This window comes from Diceros bicornis, chromosome 3 (assembly GCF_020826845.1).
Source record: "Diceros bicornis minor isolate mBicDic1 chromosome 3, mDicBic1.mat.cur, whole genome shotgun sequence".
Lineage (NCBI taxonomy): Eukaryota > Metazoa > Chordata > Mammalia > Perissodactyla > Rhinocerotidae > Diceros > Diceros bicornis.
Genome location: NC_080742.1, coordinates 44,956,327 through 44,972,087, shown reverse-complemented (window position 1 = coordinate 44,972,087; position 15,761 = coordinate 44,956,327). Strand labels below are relative to the sequence as shown.

General features: G+C 33.6%; 1 protein-coding gene across 1 annotated transcript in view; it reads right to left on the bottom strand.

Moving 5' to 3' along the window:
• Positions 1-15,761, bottom strand: part of HDAC9 (histone deacetylase 9) — an 809,523-nt gene that overhangs the window by 58,885 nt on the left and 734,877 nt on the right. Inside the window, exon 23 of the mRNA XM_058526733.1 lies at positions 8,782-8,915. Within this exon, the coding sequence (XP_058382716.1) occupies positions 8,782-8,915 (134 nt within the window). The remainder of the gene's footprint in view (positions 1-8,781; positions 8,916-15,761) is intronic.

Here is a 15,761-nt window from a genome sequence, read left to right as displayed (position 1 = left end):
ACTCTTAAAGTATCTTGTGGGAAATCTATACTGTTGTTTATATGCCTAAGAAATCTCAATGGAAAGAAATATAAAAATATATAGACTATATAAACCTCTTTTCCTTTAATTTTAGATTGTACTTATGCAATTGAAGATAGGTAACGAAAAGGGACAAGGTGGTATTTAGAGTATTATAATAACTAAATCAAATTCACTATAAGACATCCAGATAATTCAAGTTGATTAGTCAATATAACTAAAAATAATCATTTCAGTTATCATTTGCTGGAATTTTTAGCATCTATACGCCCACTTGGGCATGTTTGAGATTAGCCAATGATACTTTTATCCCTTCCTCTATCTCAAGTCTGGTCTTTCTAAAAGTGTAAAGAAAAGGCATAGGTCTTACAAACTTTAAATTGAGTGACATCCTCGTAATGTCACTTATTGCTCTATGAAAACAGTCTATTTGATCTCTAGGAATAGCTCATATAATAAAGTGACCACACATGTCTTAGTTGAAAGAGCATACAGATGAAGGAAGGTACAAAACACATCCATTTTGCTTTTCAGTAAACTCAGATAAATTAAGAAAACCATGTAACTCCATACAACTGACTTGAATCTGTTCTGAAACACAGTCATCTCTTAAAGAAAGAGACCATAGGAAAAATTACTCCATCTTCATTGGAAATCCTTTGGAAGAATATAGTGGGCCAAGTACAGAGATTACGAGAGCATGGAGATAAAATCACCTTTGAATGGATGTGCTCAAAGAGATCCAGCGAAATCCATAATTTCCTTTCACATAGTTGGAAAAGGCTTTTGCAACTGGATAACATTTCTTTCTGGGCAGGTCAATCATGCATGGAGCCACAATCCACAACCTACTGTGATTTTCTGCACATCTGGTGAAAGCCTTTACAATGTAAATATTAAAACCAATCTGCTTCTCTAAAATGTTTCTATACATAAAATCAAATAGGTAATTTGAGAATATAGGTGAATGTGCAAAATATGTTATCTGGTAGGCAACAGAACAGCCCATTAACTGATATTGTAGAAGAAGCGTTTATTTTCTGCACTCCTCTATGGCCATAGAAAACTCCAACATTCTGTTTGACATAATTTGTTCATAGGAATGGCAGAAGAACTCTAATATTTAGAAAATCTTAGATGCCTTGAACTATGGGTAGTCTGAAATAGCAGTCCACTAATAACAACACTAGTCATTGGTTAGTCACATCTTTTGGGTTATTGTGCTGTCTAAAATTATACAACAGAGTAAAGACTTGAGCAGTGCTCAAGTTTTCTCTCTCGTATTTTCCTTCAAATTAAAAATGTACATATTCACTTCAGTAAATATGACACAATAATCATGGTGAAGCACTATAGGTTTGTAAGATAATGATGACAATAAAACTTATGTGTTCAGTGTGTGGAAAAGAAGATGCCTTTTTTCTCTTCATAAATACTACAGGCCAAAGCATGAGTTACTGTTAAAAAACAATATGAATGATAGATTTTTAAAATGATTTTGTATATGTTTATTTCACAAGAAAAGTCATATTTCAAGTTCATTAAAAAAGGTAAAATTTACAAAATACTCAGAACACTTCTATACATTCACTATAAAAAAAATGAATTAATAATATTAATGAATTCATACAAATTTTGAAATATTTGTTGAATTGCAATTAACTGGTCTAAAAGTGTGCCATGATCTAGAAGTGAATATAATGGTAATTTGATCTGAAGTCTGCAGAGTAGTCAGAAAAATGTGTTGCAATTTAGTTATGTGATGTGAAAGAAAAAAGAATGACCTTTGGTAACGTAAATTCAAGTTCAAACCTTGGATCTAATGCATTCTCGCTGCATGACATTGGACTTCTCAAACTTCTTTTGAGACTCATTATCATCACCTGTAAGATGGAAATAATATCTATCTCTTAGCTAGAGAACTCATAAATTGTGACAGAAAAAAGAGTTTATCAATATTTTTAAGACTTCAGACCAAGATGGTGACATAGGAGGCTCTTGAATTTCCCTCCTCCCATGGATGTACCAAATTTACAGGTATACATGGAGCAATTCCCTCAGAGAAATCCAGAAACTAGCTCAGTGACTCCTACACATTGAGCAAATGAGAAAATACTAATTTTAAATGTGTAGGAAAAGCTAAGATGTACTTTCGCCATAAACTCCACCTTTGGCACAGTGTCATACAATTGGGAGGGACTCCTAACTCCCAACTTCTCCCTGAAGAGTGAAGGGTTTGGACCACACATCTAGCATACCAACTTTTAAGGCTCCCATCTGAGGAATGGGCTCCCAAAACACCTAGCTCTGAAAGCCAATAGGGCTTATATTCATGAGTCCCAAAGGACCATAGCAAACAAAAAAATAGTTCTTAGATGTGCAAGCACTTGCCATGGCTATCCCCCCAGGGCTCAGAGCAGAGAAAACAGGAAAGAATGCCCATCTCCCAGTCTTTCCCTAGAAGGGGTTTGACTACATACTTTATAAGCTGCTGCCTGAGGGGTCTGGCTTTTAATTAGCACACATCAAGGTGCTGAGTGTGATCCTCCCCAGAGCCTGAAAGCACTGGTGGGCACTTCTCTCGCCTTCTTCCTCCAGTTCCCTCCAACAATAAAACCAAGTCACCAGTATCACCCTGGAAAGAACTTGTTCACACATCTAGCCCCCCATCTTTTATGGCTGCCACCAAAAGGATCGGCCTCCAAATCTCCTTGCTCTGATAGTGAATAAAGCATGCATCCATGAGTCCCACAGGACTACAGCAAACAAAGAAATAGTTTTTAAACAGGCACAGGCCCACCCCCCATGGCTATATATCCAGGCTCAGTGCAGACAGAACACACAAAAATGACCATCCCACAGTTTCTCCCTGGAAAGAGTTTGACTGCATACTTTCCCACACTGGAGCTGAGGGTCCAGCTTCTAATCAGCCTACATCTAGGTGCTGACTGTGATCCTCACCTTAGGGACACTGACAGGTCTTGGTACACCCTCAACTACTGGGAATCACTAACAGCAAAGACTGTGGCTTAGATATTCATAAAGTTTTGAGAGGTAACTAGGAGCTTGGGCTGGGCTGACTGATGAAGTTCATCTCCTACATGAGACCCGTCTGTCAAGATTGGTAGAGGTGGCTGTTTTATCTAATGTGCAGAAACCAACATAGACAGTCAAGGAAAGTGAAGAAACTGGGGAATATATTACAAAAAAAAAAAAAGAATATAAATCTCCAGAAACTGATCTTAATAAAATGGAGATAAGTGATTTACCCCATAGAGTATATTTAAAATAACAGTAATGAAGATAGTCACTGAGGTCAGGAAAGCAATGCATGAACAAAGTGAGAATCTCAACAAAGAGATAGAAGATATTTAAAAGTACCAAACAGAAATCATAGAACTGAAAAATACAGTAACCGAAATGAAAAATTCAATAGAGGAGTTCAGCATCAGACTAGATCAAATAGAAGAAAGGATCAATGAATTTGAAGACAGGGCAGTGAAACTCATCCACTCAGAGTAGCAAAAAGAAAAAAGAATGAAAAACAGTGAAGATAGCTTAAAAGACTTATGGGACACCATCAGATGGAACAACATTCACATTATACGGGTCCCAGAAGGAGAAGAGAGAAAGAAAGGGCCAGAAGGCTTATTTGAAGAAACAGTGGCTAAAAACCATCCTAACCTGGGGAAAGAAACAAACATCCAGATCCAGGAAGTCCAAAGAGTACCAATTAAGATGGACCTAAAGAGACCTACACCAAGGTACATTACAACTAAATTGTCAAAAGTTAATGACAAAAAAAAATCTTAAAAGCAGCAAGAGAAAAGCAACTTGTTATATATAGGGGAACCTCATTAAGATTATTAGCATGTTTTTCAGCAGAAACATGGCAGACTAAAAGGGAGTGGGGTGATATATTCAAAGTGCAATAAGAAAACTGTCAACCAAGAATAATCTACAAGGACAGCAAAGTTGTCCTTAAGAATTAAAGGAGAGAGACAGTTTTACAGACAAACAAAAGCTGAAGGATTCATCACCACTAGATTGGCCTTACAAGAAATATTAAAGGGAGTCCTTCAAGCTGAAACAAAAGGATGCTAACTAGTAACATGAAAACATGAAAGTATAAAACTCACTGGTAAAGGTAAATATATAGTTAAATTCAGAATACTCTCATATTGTAATGGTGGTGGGAAAATCACTTATAACTCTAGTGTAAAGATTAAAAGACAAAAGTATTAAAAATAACTACAATAACTTGTTAATGGATATACAATATAAAAAGATGTAAATTGTGACATCAAAAACATATATTGTGGGAGGGAAGTACAAAATTGTAGAGTTTTTGTATGCATTAGAAGTTAAGATGTTATTGGCTTAAAATATACCATCATAATTATAAGATGTTCTATGCAAGCCTCATGATAACCACAAAGCAATAACCTGTGGTAGATATGCAAAAGATAAATAGAAGAGAATCAAAACATATCACTATGGAAAATCATCAATTCACAGAGGAAGACAGCAAGAGGGAAAGAAGGGAACTACAAAACAGCCAGAAAACAACAAGACAGCAATAGTAAGCCCATATACATCAATAACTACTTTAAATTTATTGGACTAAATTTTCCAATCATAAGACAGAGAGTGACTGAATGGATAAAACCAATAAGACCTAGCTATATGCTGTCTACAAGATAATCACTTCAGGTTTAAGGACACACAGACCGAAAGTGAAGAGATGGAAAAGATATTTCATGCCAATGTAAACCAGAAGAAAACAAGAGTAGGTATACCTGTATCAGAAAAAATAGACTCTAAGCTAAAAACTGTAATAAAAGACAAAGAAGGTCATTATATAATGATAAAGGGGCCAATTCATCAAGAGGATATAACAATTGTAAATATTTATTCACCCAATATAGGAACACCTAAATTTATAAAACAAATACTGATAGATCTGAAGGAAGAAACAGACAAAAATACAATAATATTAGGGGACTTTAATACTGCACTTTCAACAATGGATAGATCATCCATACAGAAAATCAATAAGGAAACATTGGACTTAAACTACACATTAGACTATATGGACGTAACAGACATATATGAAACATTCCATCCAACAGAAACAGAATATTCATTATTCTTAAGCACAAATGGAACATTCTTGAGGAAGGTCATATATTAAGCCACAAAGTGATCCTTAGCAAATTTTAAAATATTGAAATCATCTCAAGTATCTTTTCTGAGCACGATGGCATTAAACTAGAAATCAATTACAAGAAAAAAACTGAAAACTTCACAAATATGTGGTAATTTAACAACATGCTCCTGAACAACCAATAGGTCAAAGAAGAAATCAAAAGAGAAATTAAAAAATATCTTGAGACAAATGAAAACAGAAACACAACTTACCAAAACTTATGGGATGCAGCAAAAGCAGTTCTAAGAGGAAAGTTTATAGTGATAAATGCTTACATTAAGAAAAAAGAAAGATCTCAAATAAACAACCTAACTTTGCACCTCAAAGAACTAGAAAAAGAAGAATAAACTAAACCCAAGTTAGTAGAAGGAAGGAAATAATAAAGATCAAAGTGGAAATAAATGAAATAGAGACTAAAAAGACAAAAGAAAAAATCAATGAAACTAAGAGCTGCTTTTATGAGAAGATAAACAAAACTGATAAACCTTTAACTAGACTAAGAAAAAAAGAGAGAAGCCTCAATTAATAAAATCAGAAATGAAAAAGGAGACATGACAACTGATATCATAGAGATACAAAGGGTCACAAGTAATACTATGAGCAATTATACACCAACAAATTTGGTAACCTAGAAGAAATGGATAAATTCTTAGAAACATGAAACTTACCAAGACTGAATCATGAATAAATAGAAAATCTGAACAGACCAATTAATAGTAAGGAGATTGAATCAATAATCAAAAACCTCCCAACAAAGAAAAGTCCAGAATTAGATGGCTTCACTGGTGAATTCTACCAAATATTGAAGAAGAACTAATACCAATCCTTCTCAAACACATCCAAAAAATTGAAGAGGAGGATGTCCAAATTCATTTTAGGGGGCCAGCATTTTCCTGATACTAAAGCCAGTAAAGAACACTACAAGAAAAGAAATTACAGGCCAATATCCTTAATGAATAGAGATGCAAAAATCCTCAATAAAATATTAGCAAACTGAATTCAACAGTGCATTAAAAGGATCATATACCATGACCAAGTGGGATTTATTCCAGGGATGCAAGGATGGTTCAACATGAACAAATCAATCAATGTGATATACCACATTAACAAAACGTAAGATAAAAATCATATGATTTTCTTAATAGAGGCAGTCAAAGCATTTGACAAAATTCAACATTCTGATAAAAACTGTCAACAAATTCGGTATAGAAGGAACATACCAAAACATAATAAATGCCATATACGATAAGCCCACAGCTAACATCATACTCAATGGTGAAAAACTGAAATCTTTCCCTTTAACATCAGGAAGAAGTCAAGGATGCCCACTCTTGCCACTTTTATTCAACATGGTATTATAAGCACTATCTAGAGAAATTAGGCAAGAAAGAGGAAAAGAAGTCATCCAAATCAGAAAGGAAGAAGTAAAATTGTCACATTTTGTAGATGACATGATATGTATAGAGAACCCTAAAGACTCCACGAAAAAACTGTTAGAACTAATAAACAAATTCAGTAAAATTGCAGGATAAAAAATCAACATAGAAAAATCAGTTACATTTCTGTATGCTAACAATGAACTATCTGAAAAATAAATTTTTAAAAAATCCCATTTACAATGGCATCAAAAACAATAAAATACTTAGGAATAAATTTACCCAAGGAAGTGAAAGATCTATACACCAAAAACTACAAGACATTGATGAAAGAAATTGAAAAAGACACAAATAAATGGAAAGATATCCCATGTTCACGGATCAGAAGATAATATTACTAAAATGTCCATACTACCCAAACTAATCTATAGATTCCATGCAATCCTTATCAAAAGGCATTTTCACAAAAATAGAAAAAACAATCCTAAAATTCATCCGAAACCACAAAAGACCCTTAATGGCCAAAGCAATCTTGAGAAAGAAGAATAATGTTAGAGTCATCACACTTCCTGATTTCGAACTATACTACAAGTAATCAACACAGTATGTATTGGCATTAAAAACAGGCACATAGAATAACAGAACAGAAGACAGAGCCCGGAAATAAACCCATGCGTATATGGTGAATTAATCTTCAACAAAGGAACCAGGAATATACAATGGGAAAAGAATAGTCCCTTCAATAAATGGTAGGTGTTCAACATCAGTAATCATCAGGAAAATGCAAATCAAAACCACAATGTGATGTCACCTCACATATTGTTAGGATGTTTATTATCAAAAGGAGAAGAGATAAATGCTGGTGAGGATGTGGAGAAAAGGGAACCCTTGTGCACTGTTGGTAGGAAGGTAAACTAGTACTGCCACTATGGAAAACAATAGGCAGTTTCTCAAGAAATTAAAAATAGAACTACCATATGATCCAGCAATTTCACTTCTGGGTGTATATCCAAAGAAAATGAAATCACTATCTCAAAGACATATCTGTGCTAGCACCTTATGGCAGCACTATTCACAATAGTCAAGGTACGGAGCAACCTAAGTGCCCATTGATAGATAAATGGATAAAGAAAATGTTATATATACATACACACACACACACACAATGGAATATTATTCAGACTTAGAAATAGAAGGAAATCTTGTCATTTGAGACAACCTGGATGAACCTGAGGACATTATGCTAAGTGAAATAAGCCAGACAAAGGAAAAATACTGTATGGTATCACTTGTGTGGAACCAAAGAAAAAGTAGTTGAACTCATAGAAACAGACAGTAGAATGGTGATTGCTAGGAGTTTGGGGCTGAGGGGAATAGGGAGAAGTTGGTAAAAGGTTTTAAACTTTCAGTTGTAGGAGGAATAAGGTTTGAGGATCTAATGTATAACATGGTGGCTACAGTTGATAATACTGTATTGTATAATTGAAATTTGCTGAGAGTAGAACTTAAGTGTTCTCACCAAAAAACCAAAAGTAACTATGGGAGCTTATGACTGTGTTAAATTAAATAGACGGAGGGATCATTTCACAATGTATATGTACATCAAATCATCACATTGTATACTTTAAAAAATTACAATTTTATTTGTCAATTATAGTGCAACAAAGCTTAAAAGAAATTTTTTTTAATTTTTTATTTATTTATTTTTCCCCCAAAGCCCCAGTAGATATGTATGTCTACTGCACGTCCCTCTAGTTGCTTGAAAAGAAATTTTTTTTAAGTTTTTCTTTCCCCCGAATTAACATAATCCTATAGAAAATCTCAGGAGAAATTTTCTTTGAGTTATTTCTTTTTCATTGTTTCAACGCTTATTAGTTGGGTCAGTATACAAAGCATTTCTCCTCCCAAGGGTTATCTTTATTATTTATTGAGCTCTGCCAATAATCTGATTGAGGAGAGTGCTATGTGGACTCTATAACTGAGCAAAAGTTATAGCATATAATATGAGAACATGTAAACTTCTCTTATCTAAGGCTTGCCTTCTTCCTTAAAATTGTAAGAGCAACATTGTGCTTTCTGAGTACATGGGATTTAAAAAAAAAAACAACCTAAAAAGTATGCATGCATACATTCCTGGTTCTTTACCCCTGCTCTTTTGTACTTTTAGTGTTTTACCTCATTTCCTAGAAGAGCATTTACACAGGCTTCCGATGCATCGCAGATGGCAGTGAGATCATGTCCTCCTTCTAGAGCCAACACCACATGTCCATCAGCCAATGTCATCAATTGCTTCGTCAAATGACCAAAGCCTACCATAATACAAACAGAACATTTCAAAGAATTAAGTCAAAAGCGAATGACCACTAGAATCCAATATTGATTGAGCATTTATTCTGTGTATGTCCTTTCTCAGCATTTTCTGTGTGCTAACTCATTTAATACTCAAAATAACTTGATAAATTAGGTCCTATTATTATCTCTATTTTACAAATGAAGGAACCAAAACCCAAGATCCTCAGAAGTATCACAACCAAGATTTGCACCAGTCAGTCTGGCTCTTCACCAGTGCACAGTACTGCCTTTTACAACACATTCTACATGTACCTGGATGAAAAACGTGAACAGTATTCGGCCAGTGTTAATAAGGTAAACAATCTCATTTGCTTGAGATTTGTTTCCTGTCTCCATCATCCGTCTTTACTTTATTATAGAAGGAAGTTTTTTATAAATCACCTCAAATTACTTACAGATTTTTATAGACATTCTTTTTATTACGAAATAGTTAAGGGCAAAAAACTAACATCTATATATGTTATAAAATATAATGATATGACAAACACCTGTTCATTCACCTTCCAACTTAAGGAAAATAATGTTAGCAATACTTTTGAAGCCTCCTGTGTGCTTCTCTCTAACAACATTCCTCCTCCTCTCTGTGGGAAATCAGAATCCTGGGTTTGTGTTTATAATTCCTTTGCTTTCCTTTGTTTAATTTTCTTGTTTTTGAACTTCATAGAAATGGTTTTATACTTTCTCAACTTGCTCTTTTCACACAGCATTTTGTTAGCTCATCTCTGTTGATGCATGTCGTTATAGTTCTTTGCTGTCTAGTAGGACCTTTTATAAGTCTAGAAGAATTTATTTACCGATTCACCTGTTGACAGCTATTTGGGGTCTTTTTTTGTTATTAGAAAATCCCAGTGTTTTGTTAATACATGCAATGCCTCTATGAACATTCTTATACCAGTCTTCTGGTGCACGTGTGCAAGAGTGGAGTGAAATCATTGTGGCTTAATATCTGCTAAATAATACCAGATTATTTTTAAAGGGCTGTAACCAATCCCCACTCTGAACTCCAGTTTAGTTACATCTTTGCCAACATTTGGTATGATTGCCAAGTGGGTGGGTGAGTAATGGCATCTCATTGTGATTTTATTCAGTTTAAGGACGGACCTTTCTATTTATACTTTGAATTAGAGTTTTTATTTTAAGTAGATGTTCAATTTAATTATCTCTCTACACCAAATGAGATGGCTTTTCTCCTACAGTTTCATAATGTTGTGAGTACACTAATACTTCTAATATTAAGCCACTTTTGAATTTATGGAGTAAAATAAGTTTGGTTGTGAAGTATTGTCTTTTTTACACATAGCTGGATTTGTTTTGCCAGTGCTCACCTATGTTCATGAATGGGGTTAACATATAATTTTCCATTCTTGTATTGACCATGTGGAATTTTGATATGATCAGGACTCTCTTTTTCCATTATCTGACCCTAGAATGTTGGTTAGAAATCTTCTGTAAAACCATTTGAGTCTAGTGTTTTCTCTGAGGAAGATTTTTTAACTATTGGTAGAATTTCTTTATGGATTATAGGACTACTCATGCTTTCTATATCTTCCTAAGTTAGATTTTTCTAGGAATTTGTTTCTTTTATTTAAGCATTCAAATTTGTTGAAATAAAGTTGTTTATTATCTTATTTTGGAACTCCAATTAGATGTACATAGTCATTGTCATTATGTCCTCAATATCTCTTCAGCTTCTTTCACATTTTCTATGTCTTTCTCTGTCCTGCATTATGTGCACTTTTTTCAGATCTATCTTCTGGACTTTCTCTCTCCAAATGTGACTAATCTGCTGTTTAACACATTTATTACTGTTTTCATTTCGGTGATTATATTGTTCAATTCTAGATGTTCCATTTGGTTATATTTCATAACTTCCTAGTCATTTTTATAGTTTCTTACTCTGCTCATTTTTCATTTCTTCTATTTTTTTTAGGCATAATTATTTTATATTCTGTGCCTGCTATTTGAAGTTTTTATGGCTTAGTTTTACTATTTGTTGTTTCTGCTGATTCATCCTCATGGTGTCTTAATTCTCCTCTGTGTTTTGAAATTTTTTTTGAATCATATTCATTGGAACATTATATGTGAAAAATCTTTGAAGCCTGAGTTGAATGTGATATTTATCTTTGAAACCTGGGTTGAGTGTGATTTTGTTTGCTTCTGCTGGATGTCTGAGACATCCCACCAACTAGGATAAATTTTAAATTCTAAGATAAGAGGGCTTTCTTTTTAATGCACAGATATTGTAAAAGTGGACCCTAAAACTTGATTACAAATTCTCATGGAAGAGAAATCCAGGTTTTTTTTCCTTTCCTTTTCTTGTTTTTTTTTTTTGAAATTCCCTTTATTGATAGCCATAGCTAAGACAGATTTGTTGTTTTGAATTCAGTGTTTTGAAACACTGAATAGCAGTATTTCGTTTCCTCCTATTCATCCTTTTCCTTAGAGGAGATTTTGTCAGTCCTATCTTTATTCCGGTCTTCAATCAAAACCCTTCCCTGCATAAGCGCAAGGCTTTGACTCTCTTTTCCAGTTTGCAGTAGTCTATTAATGTTCAAGCTCTAGCCAGTTGGAGACTTTGGGATAGCCCAGGGTAGCCAATAGCTACAGTGTTTGCTCACCTTCCCTAATCTTTTTGGAAGTCATCCATAAATTTAAAAGAGTAGTTTTGATATTTTCACGTAGGAGTGTTTCAGGATATATAGGCTCTCATGTTGCCAAATGTAAACATTTCTCATTCAATATTTTTAAAAATTTAACATGGCATCCAACCCACGCAATTTCAGAGACAATTGCAAAAAAAAAATGATAAATGAAAATAAATAAAACCACATATATGGTACATGGCATTTGATTTTAAAATATGCTTTAAGGAGTGTAGGGAATAAACACTTAATTTTTAAATCAAATACATTTTTTAATAATTAATAGACTATTTTTTTAGAGCAGTTTTGGGTTTACAGAAAAATTGGGCAGAAAGTACAGAAAGTTCCCATATACCACCCTCCCCCCTTGCTGTCCTTTCCTCTATTATTAACATCTTGCATTAGTGTGGTACATTTGTTACAAATGATGAGCCAATATTGACACATTATTGTTAACAAAAGTCTATGGTTAGGATTCACTCTTTGTGCTGTATGGTTCTATGGGTTTTGACAAATGCACAATGTCATGTGTCCACCATTATAGTAACAGAGTAGTTTCACTGCCCTAAAAATCCCCTGTGCTCCACCTATTCATCCCTATCTCCACCCCAACACCTGCAAACCAATGACATTTTTTGTCTCTATAGTTTTGTCACTCATTTTTTCAATGTTCGTATTAATTCAAATTTTTAGCTTCTTGTATTATTCTATTTGAAAAGACAAACAACATTATTTCATTTTCCCTCATTTACATAATACTTATAATATTTAGAATATTTCTATATCCATGAAAACTTGAAAGAATAATCTTGAATATGGAAGTTCATGCTCTGCAAGCCCATCTGGCTGCTTTCAAGACTGACCTCTGTTCCTCTCTTAAGTATTGTGGTCTTTTGTTTGAAAAGAAAGGAAATTCTCACAATAGAGTTGGTAGAACTAAATGAAAGTCTATAAAATTGTTAAACAATGAGATCCCAAAACCAAACTAAGTTGCTTCCATATTGGAACAATGAAATAATAAGATCTTAATCCTTGGAATGAATTGAGATATCCACCTAATACACCATAACTGTCCAGAATTTCAGTTCTGGTCTAACCCTTGAGGCTAACCATGAACAAGACGAGTTCATTTCCTCACTACGTTTAAGCACTTCAATGTTTACTTAGCTACTATTTTGATGGAAATCCAAGCAGTTACTTTATAATTATCTTATATTTGTCAAAACATTATTCTAAAAATGATTTTAAAGTTAGGTGAACACTATTTTCAAGCATTGCAATATTTCTCACTTCCTATGGATGTCATGATGATACATACCAATAAGAATCTTTTCCACAGGCCACTTAGAAATGAAGCTGACCACACTAAACTCCACCTTCTTACCTGACTACTATAAAAAAAAAAATGGTAAGCTTTCAGAAAATATGTAATGCAGAGTTCTGATCCCTAATTCTTAGAAATCTTCTTGGCTTCAGTCAAAGTTAATAGCACATAGTAATTAGTTCCACTCTTGAAAATAAAAAAACAAGAAATACTCATAATACTCATAGGCAAATATTTCTGCTATTCATATTGTTAAATATTCTGGCCAGCTTTTCCTGTAACCTAAACCAGGGCTACAGTGATAACTTAAAAAGATATAATAAATCAAACCAATATACCACATCTTTCATACTGAAGGTTCCTAGCAATTGAGAATTCAATTATCTAAAGTCACTACTGAGCATATCAAATCACACGGATTAAAAAAAAAAGGGAGAGAGAAAGAGAAAGTACCAAATCTGATTTAAATTCACTCTTTCCTCTGGGAATGAAAGTTCCATAAAATGCCAAATTTAGATGGAATAGTAAAAAGTGGAAGGAAAGAACGGAATGAAGCTAATCTTTGATCTCTATCCAAATTCCTCTTTCTTTTACCTACAGGGTTTATTTCCATTCACATGTTACCCATGTGATTTCTGGAGCCACAGATTGAGGCAGCTGAACTCTGAGTTATGTGTGCACAAAACATTATAAAGTGAAGTAAAGCAAAGAAATTTCTACAAGGTCTGTGCCCTCTCTTCCAATCGAAGTAAGAAATTCAAGAATAATTTTTGAGTTCTATTAACCTGAGTTACTACTGTGTCCATTACTGCTGTACATATTCTCTTGTACATACAAGAGATTAGAAAAGCCAAGCATGGCTACCAATGTCATGGTATTATTTTTCAGGATATGTGAGATAAAACTTTCAGTGGACTGTGTATGTGAGTGTGTTTATTTGATTAGAGGTTATGTAACATTTTTAATAGGCATAATTGCAAGTTTCATTTAATAGTTTTTACTCCTAGCTTCACAAAATGCACAAAAGCTCCTCCTACTTGTCATGACAAACCTAACCTCCACAGCTGAAAAATTATAGCAGAGACCACAGCTAGCAATGTTTTCCTCAAGGGAGTTAGAGTGTCCTGAGTGTGAGGGCTGATGGGAAAGAAGGATCAAAAGTGAGAAGAGAAAACATGTCTGTAAGCATGCCGTATCTTGGGTTCAAGCAATCACCAGATATGAGGATGGAACTGGGTTCTGAGGGTCCATATACAACTTTAGTTTCTGAATTTTTGGGGGGCAGGGAGGCAAAGCTTAGGCAGGAGCCTGGATGCCTAGGGAAGCAAGATGGGCAGGCTTAGATTTGTGACCGAAATTGGTACATATTCACTGAAAATTAGCCTTGGCAGTCATCTCTACTACCTGCATTGACTATGACAGAATTCTCTAAGAAATACTTTTTTCAAACTGAGATTTGACATCTTAAAATCTTTTAAGGATTTCTTCTAGAATGAGGCATTAACAAAGTACTACCGCTACTACTACTACTACACTAAAGAATCCTATATGTAGTCTAGTTGTTTTAAAAAGCATTAAATTAAATTAATTAAATCAGCATTAAATTAAAAGCATGAGAAGGAAGCTATATTGTAACAAATCATTTCTTTTGATGACCAAGCACAGCTGAACTGGTAACTACCAAAAATGAGACACTACTCAAGAAGAGAAGTAGGAGGGCATTTTCAGTCAGAAATCTGTTCAGTTCCATTGATTTCCTAGAAGCAAATTTAATTTTATTGCTTCTAAAAAGAGTATTAAATAAGCTGCAAATTTGATAGTGGTTCAAATTATCAGTTTCAATTGCATTTCCTGATATTCTATGGGGAGTTTCTTTCTGCCTAAGAAGTCATAGTGCGCCAGCATTTTTGCTAGCTCAGAAAAGTTGTTTGAAATGAAAAGTTGTCCTAAGAAGGCTCAAAGCTTAAACTTCCGATATGTATTTAAAAACTAAGCCAAAGAGCACAAAAGGATTCATCCTTCAAAATGGAATGTCTCAAATAATTTTCTCTAATGTTTCCCAAATAGTTCCCAGAGTGAAAGTAAACAACCCTAACTAGCTTTATTTTAATTTCTATTTAAAAACAACTATTTTAAAAACCAAAATTAACACATATTCATTGTAGGAAATTTGGAAAATAATAGAAAATAATAAATAACATAGTGTAATATAATATATAATAAATATGATATATATATGTTGTTATATATTATATAAGTATATTGTCCATTATTTAATAATAAATAGTAATAAAATAATTATAATATATGTAATAATAAATCCATAGTCGTACCAACCAGAAATAGCCAATGCCAATTTTGTGGTATTTCACGCTTGCTGTTTTTGTGTATTTTTAAAATAAAACAGGATCATACTGTAATTTTTTTAATTTACATTTACAAATATCAATATAGTGGAAAACGTTTTTTATGTCCTCTATAATATCATTTTAAAAGTATTAATATACCAACAAATTCTCTGTCTTTAGATATTTACGTTGTTATTAGGTTTTCATTTTTATGTATAAGATTGCAAATAATATCCTCTTGTAGTGGCCCACTACATGCTAGCACTTACCTGATTCTAGCACTATTATGTATTATTTTAGGATGTAAAGAGGCCTGCTCTTCTTATTGCTAACTTTTACTTTTTACCAGAGTGTGAGATAGAGCATAAATAGTAAAGCACGTAAAGGCAAAATGGGAATGAAGTACAGTCAAAACTTTATAAACTTCACTCTTTTAGAAACTATGTGTGTTCAGCAATGCTGTTGTGGATAACTGAAACATTCTTATAG